The sequence below is a fragment of the Anabrus simplex genome, chromosome 10 (assembly GCF_040414725.1).
Source record: "Anabrus simplex isolate iqAnaSimp1 chromosome 10, ASM4041472v1, whole genome shotgun sequence".
NCBI lineage: Eukaryota > Metazoa > Arthropoda > Insecta > Orthoptera > Tettigoniidae > Anabrus > Anabrus simplex.
Window position 1 is genome coordinate 22,714,093 of NC_090274.1, and position 13,817 is coordinate 22,727,909.

Consider the following 13,817-nt stretch of genomic DNA (forward strand, 5'->3'; position numbering starts at 1 on the left):
GCCGGACTGTAATTTGCTAAACCTTAGGCTACCATCTCTACTGATCAGGTGTTGATTATTGGCAGTAACAGAGGCCAGGGCAGTAGGTTATGAAGCAGCACTGACAACATAGCAGGCTATTAGCTACAGCTCAGAATGCTATGGGCTTGACATATCGGAAGGGGTTCCCTAAGTCTAGTTGTAGCCCACGTCTTGATGCCAGCATATGCCACTGGCTGGCATTACCACTGATGCGTACACAGAGCTTGTGTTTGTCGAGAAGGGGAGTCTCACAGCCCTTTGATACATTGAGGAGATTTTAGTGGATTACATGGTGCCTTTTGAATCTGTCATCATCAAGAATTTTAGTGCGATGCATGACAACACTCGCCCACATGTTCATACCACAATACGCTACAATTTTGAGATTGCATCCCGAGTACGCCTGATCGAATTTCAGCTGCAACTGCAGCTAGAGTTACTTAGGCAATGAAAATGTGTTGCAAACAAGTGACCAAAGTGATTACCATACAACAGTGCTCCGGGTTTTAACATTTCCAAATTCATGTTAGTACACTTTTGTGATTGTCACGATTAATGTTTCTCAACTATTGCGCTGAAACTTTTCATATGAGTTCATTACGAAGATATATTGCCATATTGTTGTAATGTCATAATATTTGAATTTTAAAAGGTAACACTAAATTTCGTCTGAAATACGGAGTGTTTTGATTTCTTTCCTTTTACCCAGTCACTGTATTCCTTCCACTTGTTCAGTGATTCCCTGGAATCTACAATGAGATCACTACCGGACTGCTCCACCCTAAATATGGCATCGCCATCTATATGAAGAACAATATTGACAACTATGAAGTTCTGCCACCAGACTCCATGCATAATATCTTCACCACATCTGTCAAGGTTCAAAATATTACTATCACAAACGTTTACAAACCACCAATGGTTAACTGGCCAGACCCTATCACACTAAAACCCACCGAAAATAGTGTTATCCTAAGTGACTTTAACAGCCATCATACATTACGGGGCTATAAGGATAGCGATGAGAATGGCGATAGGCTATTGCAATGGATAGACATTAATAACCTGACACTGGTGTATGATGCCAAGGATAAAGGTACATTCCATTCAGCACGATGGGATCATGATTATTCTCCAGACTTGTGTTTTATGTCACATGGACTAATGACCCAATCTTCACAAACACAAAGGCAAGTACTGAACGATTTCCCACGAAGCCAACACAGGCCCATAATCTATAAAATCGGACTGCAAATCCCAATAATTAGATCAATACCTAAAGCTTGGTGGAATTTTCAGAAAGCTGACTGGAAACTATACTCCTCGTACACTGATGCTAACATACGATGGGTAAAACCATCTCCTGAGAACTACGTCCGTTTCGTGGGACTAATCAAAGCTGCTGCTAAGCGAAGTATTCCGAGAGGATTCCGTAAAGATTACATACCTGGGTGGAGTGAGGAAACTAGCCATATATACAAAGAGTACAAACAAGAAAACAGTCATGAGAAAGCTACCGAACTGCTGGCATCCTTGGACAGTGGCAGGAAAGAAAAGTGGAACAAAATTGTTGAAGGGCTCAGCTTTACTCACTCAAGCCGGAAAGCTTGGTCTCTTAACCAAAAAATTAGTCTCTTCAAACAAGCCAGCAAGAAAACGATCATCTATAAACTTAGAGAACATTGCTAACTACACTGTCTCCTCATCCAGGCCCATGAAAGATAAGAAATACATCAGAAAAATTTGATCTGAGCTCAAGCGGTTAAGACAAGAAGCTGAACCTCATACCATCTACTCTCGTCCATTTTGCCCAGAGGAAGTACAACATGGCCTGAAGTCACTCCAGAATGGTAAAGCAGCTGGATTTGATGGTGTATATCCAGAGCTACTGAAGAACTGTGGCCCCGCAACTGTACGCTGGCTGGCGTCCTTCTTTAGCAGTATACTGCATACTGGACGTGTACCCCCAGTATTTAAGAGAACCAAAATCATCTCGATATTGAAGCCAGGAAAGGACCCTTCTCTACCCCAGAGCTACAGGCCAATTTCGCTATTGTGTGTTACATATAAACTACTGGAAAGGCTAATTCTGAACAGGATAGCTCCTGCAATTGAACACCTGATCCCAATAGAGCAAGCTGGGTTCCGCCCCAAGCGAGACTGTAGTGACCAAGTCCTTGCCTTAACATCATATCTGGAGATTGGTTTTGAGAAGAAATTTTAAAATGTTTCTGTCTTCCTTGATCTGTCAGCGACCTATGATACTGTCTGGAGAGAGGGTCTCCTCCTGAAGCTCATCAAGATTGTACCTTGTCTTAAGGTGATTACTCTCATTGATAATGTATTGAGTAATCGATTATTCCAGGTATTCTCTGAGAATTCCAGGAGTAGATTTCACAAATTGAATAACGGCTTACCGCAGGGTTCAGTCCTAGCCCCTATACTGTTCAATTTGTACATCCACGATATCCCAGAAACTACAGCTCGGAAATTCATTTATGCCGACGATATAAACCTAACAGTACAGAGATCTACTTTCAAGGAGGCTACGGATATACTGTCAGAAGATCTACGGGTGATGGATGAATACTTTAGGAAGTGGAGACTTCAGCCAAGTCCTTCGAAGACGGAAGTAGCCGCGTTCCATCTCAACAACTTAGAGGCTACTTATCAACCTAGGATACGGTTCAGGAATCAACTTTTGAAATACAATAGTACACCAAAATACCTAGGTGTAACATTAGACAGATCACTGACATACCGAAGTCACATAGAAAAAACAGCCACCAAACTTAAGACTCGGAATAACCTGCTGAGCAAGTTAGCTGGAACTTCATGGGGAGCTGACGCCAATACTTTGCGAACTACCGCCTTGGCCATGGTGTATTCTACAGCTGAGTATTGTGCCGGAATATGGTTAAATAGCTCTCACTGCAATCTAATTGATATCCAACTTCGCCAGGCTATGCGTATTGTATCCGGCATGCTGTACTCAACTCCAGTGCAATGGTTACCTGTCCTTTGCAACATCTCTCCCCCTCATATAAGGAGACAACAAGCACTTAATAGCTTATGGTGCAGAATAGTGAAGAATGAGGCCCTTCCTATACACCAGGATATAAAGCAGCACACTACAACTAGGCTGAAATCAAGAAAACCAGCGTGGAAGACAGCTTTGGACCTCTCATGTCTTCGGTTCAATCCCAGGAATGCCTGGAGAGAAGAGTGGAGGATGTCATCACCCAGTGGCTTATGTGATATCTCCGACCCCAGCATGAAACTGGCTGGCTTTAGTCTGCCCCGTGCTGTTTGGTCAACCCTGAACAGGATCCGATGTTGTGTCGGTAGGACTAGTGCAGCCTTACATCTGTGGGGATGGGTAGATTCTCCCTGCTGTGACTGTGGTGCTCAAGTGCAGTCTATCAAGCACATAGTTCAAGAGTGCCCCCTACATGCATTTCCTGGCTCTGTGGAGGAATTTTTTGAAGTAACACCAGAAGTGATTACATGGATAAAAAATTTGGACATTAAAATATAAAAGTGAAGTCCTGATGCTGTCACCAACTTGTATATTTGTATATTTTGTATTATATGTGTATATTTTGATTGTCATGTACACATCATACGCTAATAATGTGATTCACCCAAAACAATATTAATTTACTCTTTCCCTACCTTTCTAAGATTCTTTATTACTGTCCATGAAGGTTTCTCTGTTGACCAAGCTTTTCCAGGTTATTACTAAAATCTCCTAATTATTTCGTCTTGGATTATACAATGATCAGTTTTGCTTGGTTTCTTTCATCTGAAAAAAATTCCCTATCTATATCAGTTCTTGCTTGGAGATATTTTCCATATGGCATCTTTTTTGTTTACAAATGGCCCTTACTTCATCGTTCCACCAAGACATTAGCTTTTTTTATAATTTGCACACATATGAATAGTAACACAGTAACGGTTTCCACCTATTCAGTACTAATATAGGTGGAAACCTTTACTGTGTTACTATTCATATGTTATTCTCAGTTCAGTACGGACCAACAACATGAAATTCATAACCCTTGATGAATTTGCACACAGTTATTCACATGCATTCTTTTACCGTTTCTTCTACAGTATCCCTGCATTAATAATGAACTAAATGTCTACAAAATTTTTGAAAACTTTGACAAACATTAAATGATTATCACCATGGTAATCTATACCCACCTGTCACAGTCCCACCTGGCCAAGGGTCCTAGATTTTCATATCTCTCACCAATAATCTGGGGGTCAGCCACCAGGAGAATTCTGACACAAGCATCACACGACACTGAGGGCCACTTGAACCAAGACTGGAAAGTATAACTAAGAAACTCATTGTAGAACACTACAGTACCAAGTAACAGCACCACAATCCTAGCTCTGGTTCTGAAACAGAGCAGAAACACAAGAGATCAGCAAGACTTATATCACGACTAGAACACATTGAATTAACATACAATAAAGAAGAGTGCAATTGATCCACCTTTTTCAATACAAAGTATGTTCCTAATTCAAAATCACAACATTATTTATTTGGTACCGGTTTCGATATCTTTGACACCATCACCAGCCAAAATAGGACAAATGAACAAAGATATACACATGTTGAAGTACAAACTATGGTCCCTTAATAATATAGCAATGGTTAAACAAAATACAAAATGTGATGGTGCTTAAAGAGAAAATCATTCCTAAAATATTTACAAGTTAAAAACTTGTTGGTCAAGTTGTAAAACTAAGGTGAAAATTAATAACAAATATTTGCACGAGTCTTGATCACTTTTAAGAGTTCTGAGTCGTAAGTGTGGCGTTGTTAACCACGGAAATAGTTTTGAATCTTGCCTACTAAAAACTGACATAAGATGTTATTCCTCTGTAGATTTTGAATGTTGTCATCTAAAATCTGACGTAAAGAGTTGTTCCTCTGTAGAACGTTGACAATAAGATAAAATATGTAAACTTAGTAGTGACTTGTAGCATGAGTTTTCGTAATGTGAAACACTAAACAGATCAGATGTAAGGCTTTTCAGGCGTTTGCTCTATTAACCAGCGTTTCGTCTTAGGTCTGACACTAGACTCATCAGAATAGGATGTGTCAGACCCTACCCACTGACGCTGGGGTGTATGCAGTGAACTTATCAGAAGCCCTATATAAGAGGCACAGTCTGATAACTGCATACGGGAGATAAAACTCCACAATGGAATTATTGGCCGCCTAGCAGTTCCGAATGGAAATTCTAAATTCCCTCAAAGTTCACTGACAGAACAGTTCCTCTTTAACTCCTCGCCCATGAACTTTATGCTCGAGGTCCATTTGATTCGAGATCTTTCTAGATTCACGATTATCCACCTGAAAATAGCGTATTTTCATGGAATATCATCCTTCAATTCACGGCCTCAAGTTTACCACACACTATTGAATATAATATTAAAATATAGGACCAAAACTAATGACACACTACTAAGTTAAGCTGCTTCAGTGAATCCATACAAGATATGTCATTAATCTTGTAATCTAACAATCAGACAATCTGAGCATTATAGATGGTTCATTGATTGTAGTCCATGAGGAACTGTTTTCTATACAAATTGGTCAATAAAATGGTCTTCTGCCTACTTACACTTTATACAATACTCTAGAATAAAATCAGCTGGTAGAGTATTATTGTAAAGATCGCTCATGACATAATGTTTTAAAAGGTTTTATATATCTCTTCAAGGCCAGTTGTATATTTTTAACAACTACTAAGATACACTTAAAAAAGGAAATATTATCTGCAACTTGCTGCTATAATTAATTTTATGTACAGTTACAAACTGTGACAACGCAAGGAGATGTACATCTAAGAGAGCTGTGATCTTGCACCCGGGAGAGAGTAGGTTCGAACTCCGCTGTCGGCAGCCCTGAAGATGGTTTTCCGTGGTTTCCCATTTTCACACCAGGCAAATGCTGGGGCTGTACCTTAATTAAGGCCACAGCTGCTTCCTTTCCACTCCTAACCCTTTCCTATCCCATCATCGCCATAAGACCCATCTGTGTCGGTGCGACGTAAAGCCAATTGTAAAAAGAAAAGTCATATGGAGCAAGATGTATGTGATTAACCGATTGAAATTCTTTGATTTATACTAAGGTGCATTTCAGTAAGTTTTACCTAATTAGTTAATGATAATGCACTTGCAGAACTAGTCAACTCAGAAAACTTCTTATGGATGGAAGAACAAGTGGAAGAATGGATGAATTACATCAGAGATTATCTTCACAGATTATAACCCAGAATTTTCTGATTGACCTTACACGGAAAAATCAAAATGGATGCGGGAAAACTCTGGCTAACCGCTGAGGATGCCCAGAACAGGGTGTTATGAAAAACTCGTAGTCATGTCACTGACCCAATGTTGTCAACACCAACGTGAATAAAGTCCGATTTTTTTCCTCACTCACTATATATACCCCTCAATATCATTATTATTGTATGCTTGTATTAAGGAAGCATAAGGCCGCACAGAGCTGTTACAACAGGGAAAAATCATCATGGAACACTTATCAAAACAAGAAAATATCTTTGTTTTCTGACGTGCCTGTAAATGTTGAAGCTCCTGCAGATGTTGCTTTGTAGGCTTGTACTGTCCCAATTTGTTTTAACACTTACTGGGGCAGTTCAAAATCATTGCAACATTTACTAAGCCATCTTAGTCCAGCTCTAACTGTCAAGATTGACTGCAATAGCTCAGTCCCCCCTCCTATTTCTAATTTTGGTTTTTACTACGTTCATTTGATTGAACATGCGTTCCACTTCTGCATTTCGCAAGTTGCTTTACATCGCACAGACACAGATAGGTCTTATAGCGACGATGGGACAGGAAGGGGCTACGAGTGGGAAAGAAGCGGACGTGGCCTTAAGGTACAGCCCCAGCATTTGCCTGGTGTGAAAATGAGGAAACCATGGAAAAGCATCTTCGGGGCTGCCGACAGTGGGGTTCGAATCCACTATCTCCCGAATACTGGACACATTGATAATGCAAACTCTGCTAGTACTTTAAATGGATTTATGTTTGATGCATCTCTATAACTAATGACTCCACACCAAAAACTTCTAGAACTGCTGACATTCTGCCATTTAATGAAGTTTACTGCACTCCACTGTGCCTCTATTATTCCCTTTACTTCTGGTCGAATGCTAAACAACTCCATTAATGGAATGAAATAATTTGTCGAAGATGACCAGGACTTAATCGAGCAACAATTTTTAATAATTCCGTCTTCTCTGCAGTTCCTTGATCAGAGAAACGACAAAACACGTACAGCATCTTCGAATTAACTGTTCATTTTCTGCGGCGAGACTTTATTCCGTCTTCATCTTTCCAATGTTTTGATTACATAAGTACCCAGATATGGTTTAGTGTTAAGATAGTTTTCAAAGTCACTACTAGTATAATCAAACTTAAATTCAAGTTCTTGATGGTGTCAGTCGTGATACTGATTTTGAGCATACAATTTAAAGTACAATTACATTTAACCCATTTAAAGAACTAGCAAAGTTTTCATTATCAATGTTGAATGAATGAATGAATGAATGAATGAATGAATGAATGAATGAATGAATGAATGCTGATCTGCATTTAGGGCAGTCGCCCAGGTGGCAGATTCCCTATCTGTTGCTTTCCTAGCCTTTTCTTAAATGATTTCAAAGAAATTGGAAATTTATTGAACGTCTCCCTTGGTAAGTTATTCCAATCCCTAACTCCCCTTCCTATAACTGAATATTTGCCTCAGTTTGTCCTCTTGAATTCCAACTTTATCTTCATATTGTGATCTTTCCTACTTTTATAAACACCATTCAAACGTATTTGCCTACTAATGTCATTCCACGCCATCTCTCCGCTGACAGCTCGGAACATACCACTTAGTCGAGCAGCTCTTCTTCTTTCTCTCAATTCTTCCCAACCCAAACTTTGCAACATTTTTGTAACGCTACTCTTTTGTCGGAAATCACCCAGAACAAATCGAGCTGCTTTTCTTTGGATTTTTTCCAGTTCTTGAATCAGGTAATCCTGGTGAGGGTCCCCTACACTGGAACCATACTCTAGTTGGGGTCTTACCAGAGACTTATATGCCCTCTCCTTTACATCCTTACTACAACCCCTAAACACCCTCATAACCATGTGCAGAGATCTGTACCCTTTATTTACAATCCCATTTATGTGATTACCTATTTGTGAAACTCACAACCTGACTTTTAACCCCGTTTATCAACATACTATTGCCTGCTGTCCATCTCACAACATTTTTGAGGTCATGTTGCAGTTGCTCACAATCTTGTAACTTATTTATCACTCTATAGAGAATAACATCATCCGCAAAAAGCCTTACCTCCGATTCCACTCCTTTACATATATCATTTATATATATATATAAGAAAACATAAAGGTCCGATAATACTGCCTTGAGGAATTCCCCTCTTAATTATTACAGGGTCAGATAAAGCTCCACCTACTCTAATTCTCTGAGATCTATTTTCTAGAAATATAGCAACCCACTCAGTCACTCTTTTGCCTAGTCCAATTGCACTCATTTTTGCCAGTAGTCTCCCATGATCCACCCTTTCAAATGCTTTAGACAGGTCAATCGCAATACAGTCCATTTGACCTCCAGAATCCAAGATATCTGCTATATCTTGCTGGAATCCTACCAGTTGAGCTTCAGTGGAATAACCTTTCCTAAAACCAAACTGCCTTCTATCGAACCAGTTATTAATTTTGCCCTGGTCAAATGCAGAGGTGGAACGGTTGTTCAGTCAAATGAATGTAGTAAAAACAATTACATTATTACACCCTCTATCATACTGCATAAAACTTTAATTGGAAAAACTACCAAAATACGTACTGACATATGGATTAAAAAGACTACATTTCCCACTGCCCACCGTGTGTTAAAACTGACCCACTGACTAAGAGCAAAAAAGACTAGATTTAGTGGAAAAACACTGTGTTGGCAACATTGCACTGACCCCAAATAAGGGACTAACCAAAACCAAACCCAATGGCGTATCAGCCCCGAAGGGCCAAGGCCTACCAAGCTACCACTGCTCGGCCCGAAGGCCAGCAGATTACGGGAGGTCTTGTGGTTGACACGACAAATCCTCTCACCATCAATATCAAAGAGTAGGAAGGGTCCACCTATTCAATACCATTAGCTTGTATATTGTCTTATAAAACTGGGACTAGTTTCGACCCCATATACATTGGGTCATCTTCAGCCATGCTACAATTGGAAGACATACGCACACATATAACCAATAATAATATAAACACTCTGGTATGACACAATTTACAGTCTTAATTTAAAATATTGATGAAGTCCGAACAACATATCCACACTTGAAACTAAATTACACATCAAAACTCCTGTGGTTGATGCCGAACTATTTTGTCGTACCTATAGCAGCCAATGTTCTTGAGTTGATCTGGGAATCGGTATCCTTATCTGCGTAGAGGAGCAACTCGATTGATAATTTATGTTTGTTCAATAGTAATATGAGTAATGACGTAATGACTTATGTAGCTTTAAGGGGAACATTCGTAATTTGAATAGGTATTCCTTTTCATCAGATGTAGTGATCTATTGTTTAATTTGTTTTGAAGTGAATGTCTGAAAAGAAAATAATTTGGCTTTCTAGACCGCGGCCACTATCTCATCAGAGAGCTCCTCAATTGTAATCACGTAGGCTGAGAGGTGAGAGGGCCTCAAATCAGCCCTCACATCAGGCAAAAATCTCTGAATTAGCTAGGTATCAAACCCAGGGCCTCCGTGTAAGAAGCAGGCACACTATCCCTACACCGTAGGGCCAGCACATAAGGGACAAGCTGTGGAATAATAATAATACAAGTACAAGTGAAAGGGTAATAAACATAAAGCAGATAATTACAGGCCAGTCAGCTGGACATGCATTGTTTGTAAGTTCTGGGAAAGCGTTCTTTCTCATTATATTACGCACGTTTGTGAAATTAGCAACTGCTTTGACAGAAGACAGTTCGGGTTTAGGAAAAGTTATTTCAGTGAGGCTCAACTTGTAGGATTCCAGCAAGATACAGCAGATATAATGAAGTTTTGAGCCTGTTTATAACCCTCGGCAGTCAGTATAACTAAGTAGGCTTACGATGGACGGTTGAGTTGTAAATTATTTGATCCTAGGAACATACATTATATCCACTATTTCTTAATAGTGTGACGGTCAGCATGTTTTGATTACTATGATTGGAATATGCATTTCTTGTGTGTGTGTGTGTGTGTGTGTGTGTGTGTGTGTGTGTGTTTCATACCATAGAAGTGTAGTATTTTAATTCCTTTCGATTTGAAAACTAAATTATGTAATTATTATTGTTAATCATCATTGCATCCTTGTTGTATACTGATACAACCTTATACTACGAAATAAACTTGTAACTTTCCTTATCAGGAAAAGAGGGGCCCATTTTCAATTATTGCAGGGGGGCCTCGAGCTCCTTAGGACCGCTACTGGAACTACCTGAAAAAGAAAACATATGCCAACAGTAGTCATTCTGTTACCATATGTTTTCTCTTTGAGGCAGTTTTTGGCAGACTGAAGAACCGAAGTTATAAAGTTTTAAAAAAGTTTTTTAAATGTAGTGTTACAAAAATGTTGCAATTCTTTGGGCTGGGAAACATGGGAGTAAGGAGAAAAGCTGCTTGAGTAAGTGGTATATTTTTTCTTTTTTATAATTTGCATTACGTCGCACTGACACAAACAGGTCTAAAGGTGCTTCCACACCAAGAAGTTTTTGTTAACTTGGTTAACAAACAATGTTCTTGAACATTTTTGGATGTTAATAAACAAAATAGCATGTTCATTAACTTTTTGAGCTGTTGATGCCCAAATATCTTTTAAAACAAAACTTTTCATTAACTTTTCGTGTTTTTGTCAACATTTCGGTACACACATGTGCAAGGACACAAATTGAGTAGGACATTCAGAGCGTGGAATATGATGATTTGTTATTTCTTCTAAAAATTGATTATCAAATCACAAGCAAAAGTTCTAATATACAGTATTTTAAAATCTGTATGATATTCTTTTAGCTGTGTTCTAACATACTTTCATTTCCAGCTTCGCTCCTTGCTGGATAACCTAAAATTCCATAATAACATATATTATCAAAATAATACTATGCTAACTAGATTAAATGAAGATTTTCTTTATTTCATACCTTTACCAGTTCCTTGATATTGTTTTCTAAAGCTTCAAACACCTCAGGCACAATAATGGAAATGGCTTGTTTTGAATCTCTAGACAAATAGGTATATAAGTGAAATGTCCGAGTCACCAGTCGACTGGAATCTTTTAGTTATAGGCTACCTATAAAACAGCCTGTCATTAGTGGAGCCGGCTTTCCTGTAATCTATCATTTATTGCAATTTAGGCCCAATAACTGTAACAAGAATGGAAAGTCATGTGGGGCATTCTCAAGAAAATTTTGAAAGCCTGCTGCATCATGAATTAAAAGTTCTGACATAAGTGTTCCCTCCAAACTTAATTCTAAATGCTTTTCTAATATTTTTCTTTGACACACTTTGCATCTATTCTTCTTCCTGTAGCCTCAAAAACAGCTTTTCTGGTGTGGACAATGTTGAAGAAATTTGTTAACAAACATTTATTAACTAGGTTGAGAAATGTTTTCATTAACACATTTCACTTATATTCCTATTTGTCTAGAGAATCAAAACTTTGTTTGTTAACTTTGGTGTTTACTAGCCATTATGGCGACGATGGGATAGAAAAGGGCTGGGAGTGGGAAGAAAGCGGCCGTGGTCTTAATTAAGGAACAGCCCCAGAATTTGCCTGGTGTGGAAATGGGAAACCATCTTCAGGGCTGACAACAGAGGAGTTCGAACCCACTATCTCCTGAATGCAAGCTGATAGCTACGTGACCCACACTGTGCGGCCACCTGCTCAGTCGAAGTAGTATGCTCCGAGATGTCAGTGGAGAGATGGCGATGAATGACACTAGTAGGCAAATAAGCTTGAGTGGAGCTTTTAAAAATAGGAAAGAGAGAGAATGAAGACAGGTTTGGAATTGTAGAGGACAAATTGGGGTAAATATTCATTTATAGAATGAGGAGTATGGGACTGGAATAATTTATCAAGGGAAATATTCAATAAATTTTAAAGTTCTTTGATAACTTTTAAGAAAAGACTACCTTAACAATTGATGAAGAAACTGCCACCTGGGAAACAGCCCTAAATGCAGATCATTGATTACTGATTGATGACTGATACGACAGAATGAATACACAAAAGATACCAAGTTACTTTCTGACACAACCACTACAATCAGTGATAGGGAATTCTTCATACATTATGAAATAAATTGGTTTTATGCATAAACTGGATGATGTAAGTACCAGTATTCTTCTCCTGTCTATTAATATCTATGTCCATTAGTGTATATACAGTTGTAATTTTGTCAATTCCACAAAAAGAAAGTGTGGAAGGAGAGGTGGAAAACCAATCCCAGATCCCAACATTTCCAACTAGATAACATCTCGGAACCTCTTCCAGAAACTCAATTGCTAAGAATCACATGATGATGACTAAACAGTGCACGAGCAGGCCATGGGAGATGTAATGCATTGCTCTACAAGTAGGGCATACTAAGTCGCACCGACACAGATAGGTCTTATGGTAACGATAGAGAGGGTTTCTTCTCAGCCTTGCCCTGGCTGAAGCTCCTAGACGTTCAGCTACAACTTTTTTTAAATATACTTTTATGTATTTTACATGCACCTAATCAGAGATTATGAATACAATACCAGTACAATATAAATACAACTGTTGTACCCAAGTGGAATGTTCATCTCAATCTGTTGCAAGGACCACAGATTAGGCCACTCAGCATAACATGAACTGTGAAATGCACTCAAGAGTTGAATAAGGACATTAAGTATGCCTAGGCCTAAACTGTTCCACAAAGAAATGAAAAATTCTCCCAGCAAAATTTAGGTTCCAATATTCTGTTCTGTGACACTAATAAATTCAATTCAAGAGTAGACTTATTTATTAGTAAGAGAATAAACCACTTCAGAGGTCTTAAGCTGTATATTTACAACACCACACACCAGGTAGAAAGAAGTGCTATACGAAGAACAAACTTAATGCATTTAAAACAACCCTTAAAAAAACATACCGTAATATAAAAATTACAATAATACAATAAAAAATAGCTTATCCTATACACGATACAATATGTAGTGACATATAACCTGTGTTTCTTGAGCATGAAAAGATCACGCGGACGGTTTAATAACAATGTAACTAGTATATTTCAATTAAAATGAAAAATTCACATCAAATTTTCCTTGCATTCAAAGTTCGTTCCACAGTAGTACAGTAAAAATTGTGTAATTAAATGCTTAATGTTCAACTATCATCTAATTCGTACAACCTAACCTAACATGTACAACACCTTTTTGATTGCTCTCTTTTACGGAGTGGTATTTTGACATTTGCGTTGAATACCGATCGTGCCACAAGAATGCGCTGAAGTTCCTGGCTATTTTCCCGTAGGAGAATTTGTAGTTTTCGGTTATGTTGGCATTTGTCAATATGCTTCGCGGTTGATTATCATAAGAGGGAAAAGCCATACAACAAAGAAAGATTTCTGCTCCATAATCAGAAGTTTTAATCATGATAATTTGAAGAAAGCTGCTTCAACACACAAAACAGAATATGTACGTAGGCAACACACTTTCTATG

General features: G+C 38.5%; 1 protein-coding gene across 1 annotated transcript in view; it reads right to left on the reverse strand.

The window, feature by feature from the left end:
• The window catches only part of Mppe (Metallophosphoesterase), a 37,077-nt gene extending 23,560 nt beyond the window's left edge, over positions 1-13,517 (reverse strand). The window contains exons 1-2 of the mRNA XM_067155079.2: positions 13,325-13,517; positions 4,231-4,431 (exon numbers count right to left, since the gene is read on the reverse strand). Coding sequence (XP_067011180.2) covers positions 4,231-4,431; positions 13,325-13,341 — 218 coding nt within the window. The 5' untranslated portion in view covers positions 13,342-13,517. The remainder of the gene's footprint in view (positions 1-4,230; positions 4,432-13,324) is intronic.
• Positions 13,518-13,817: the final 300 nt, after the last annotated feature.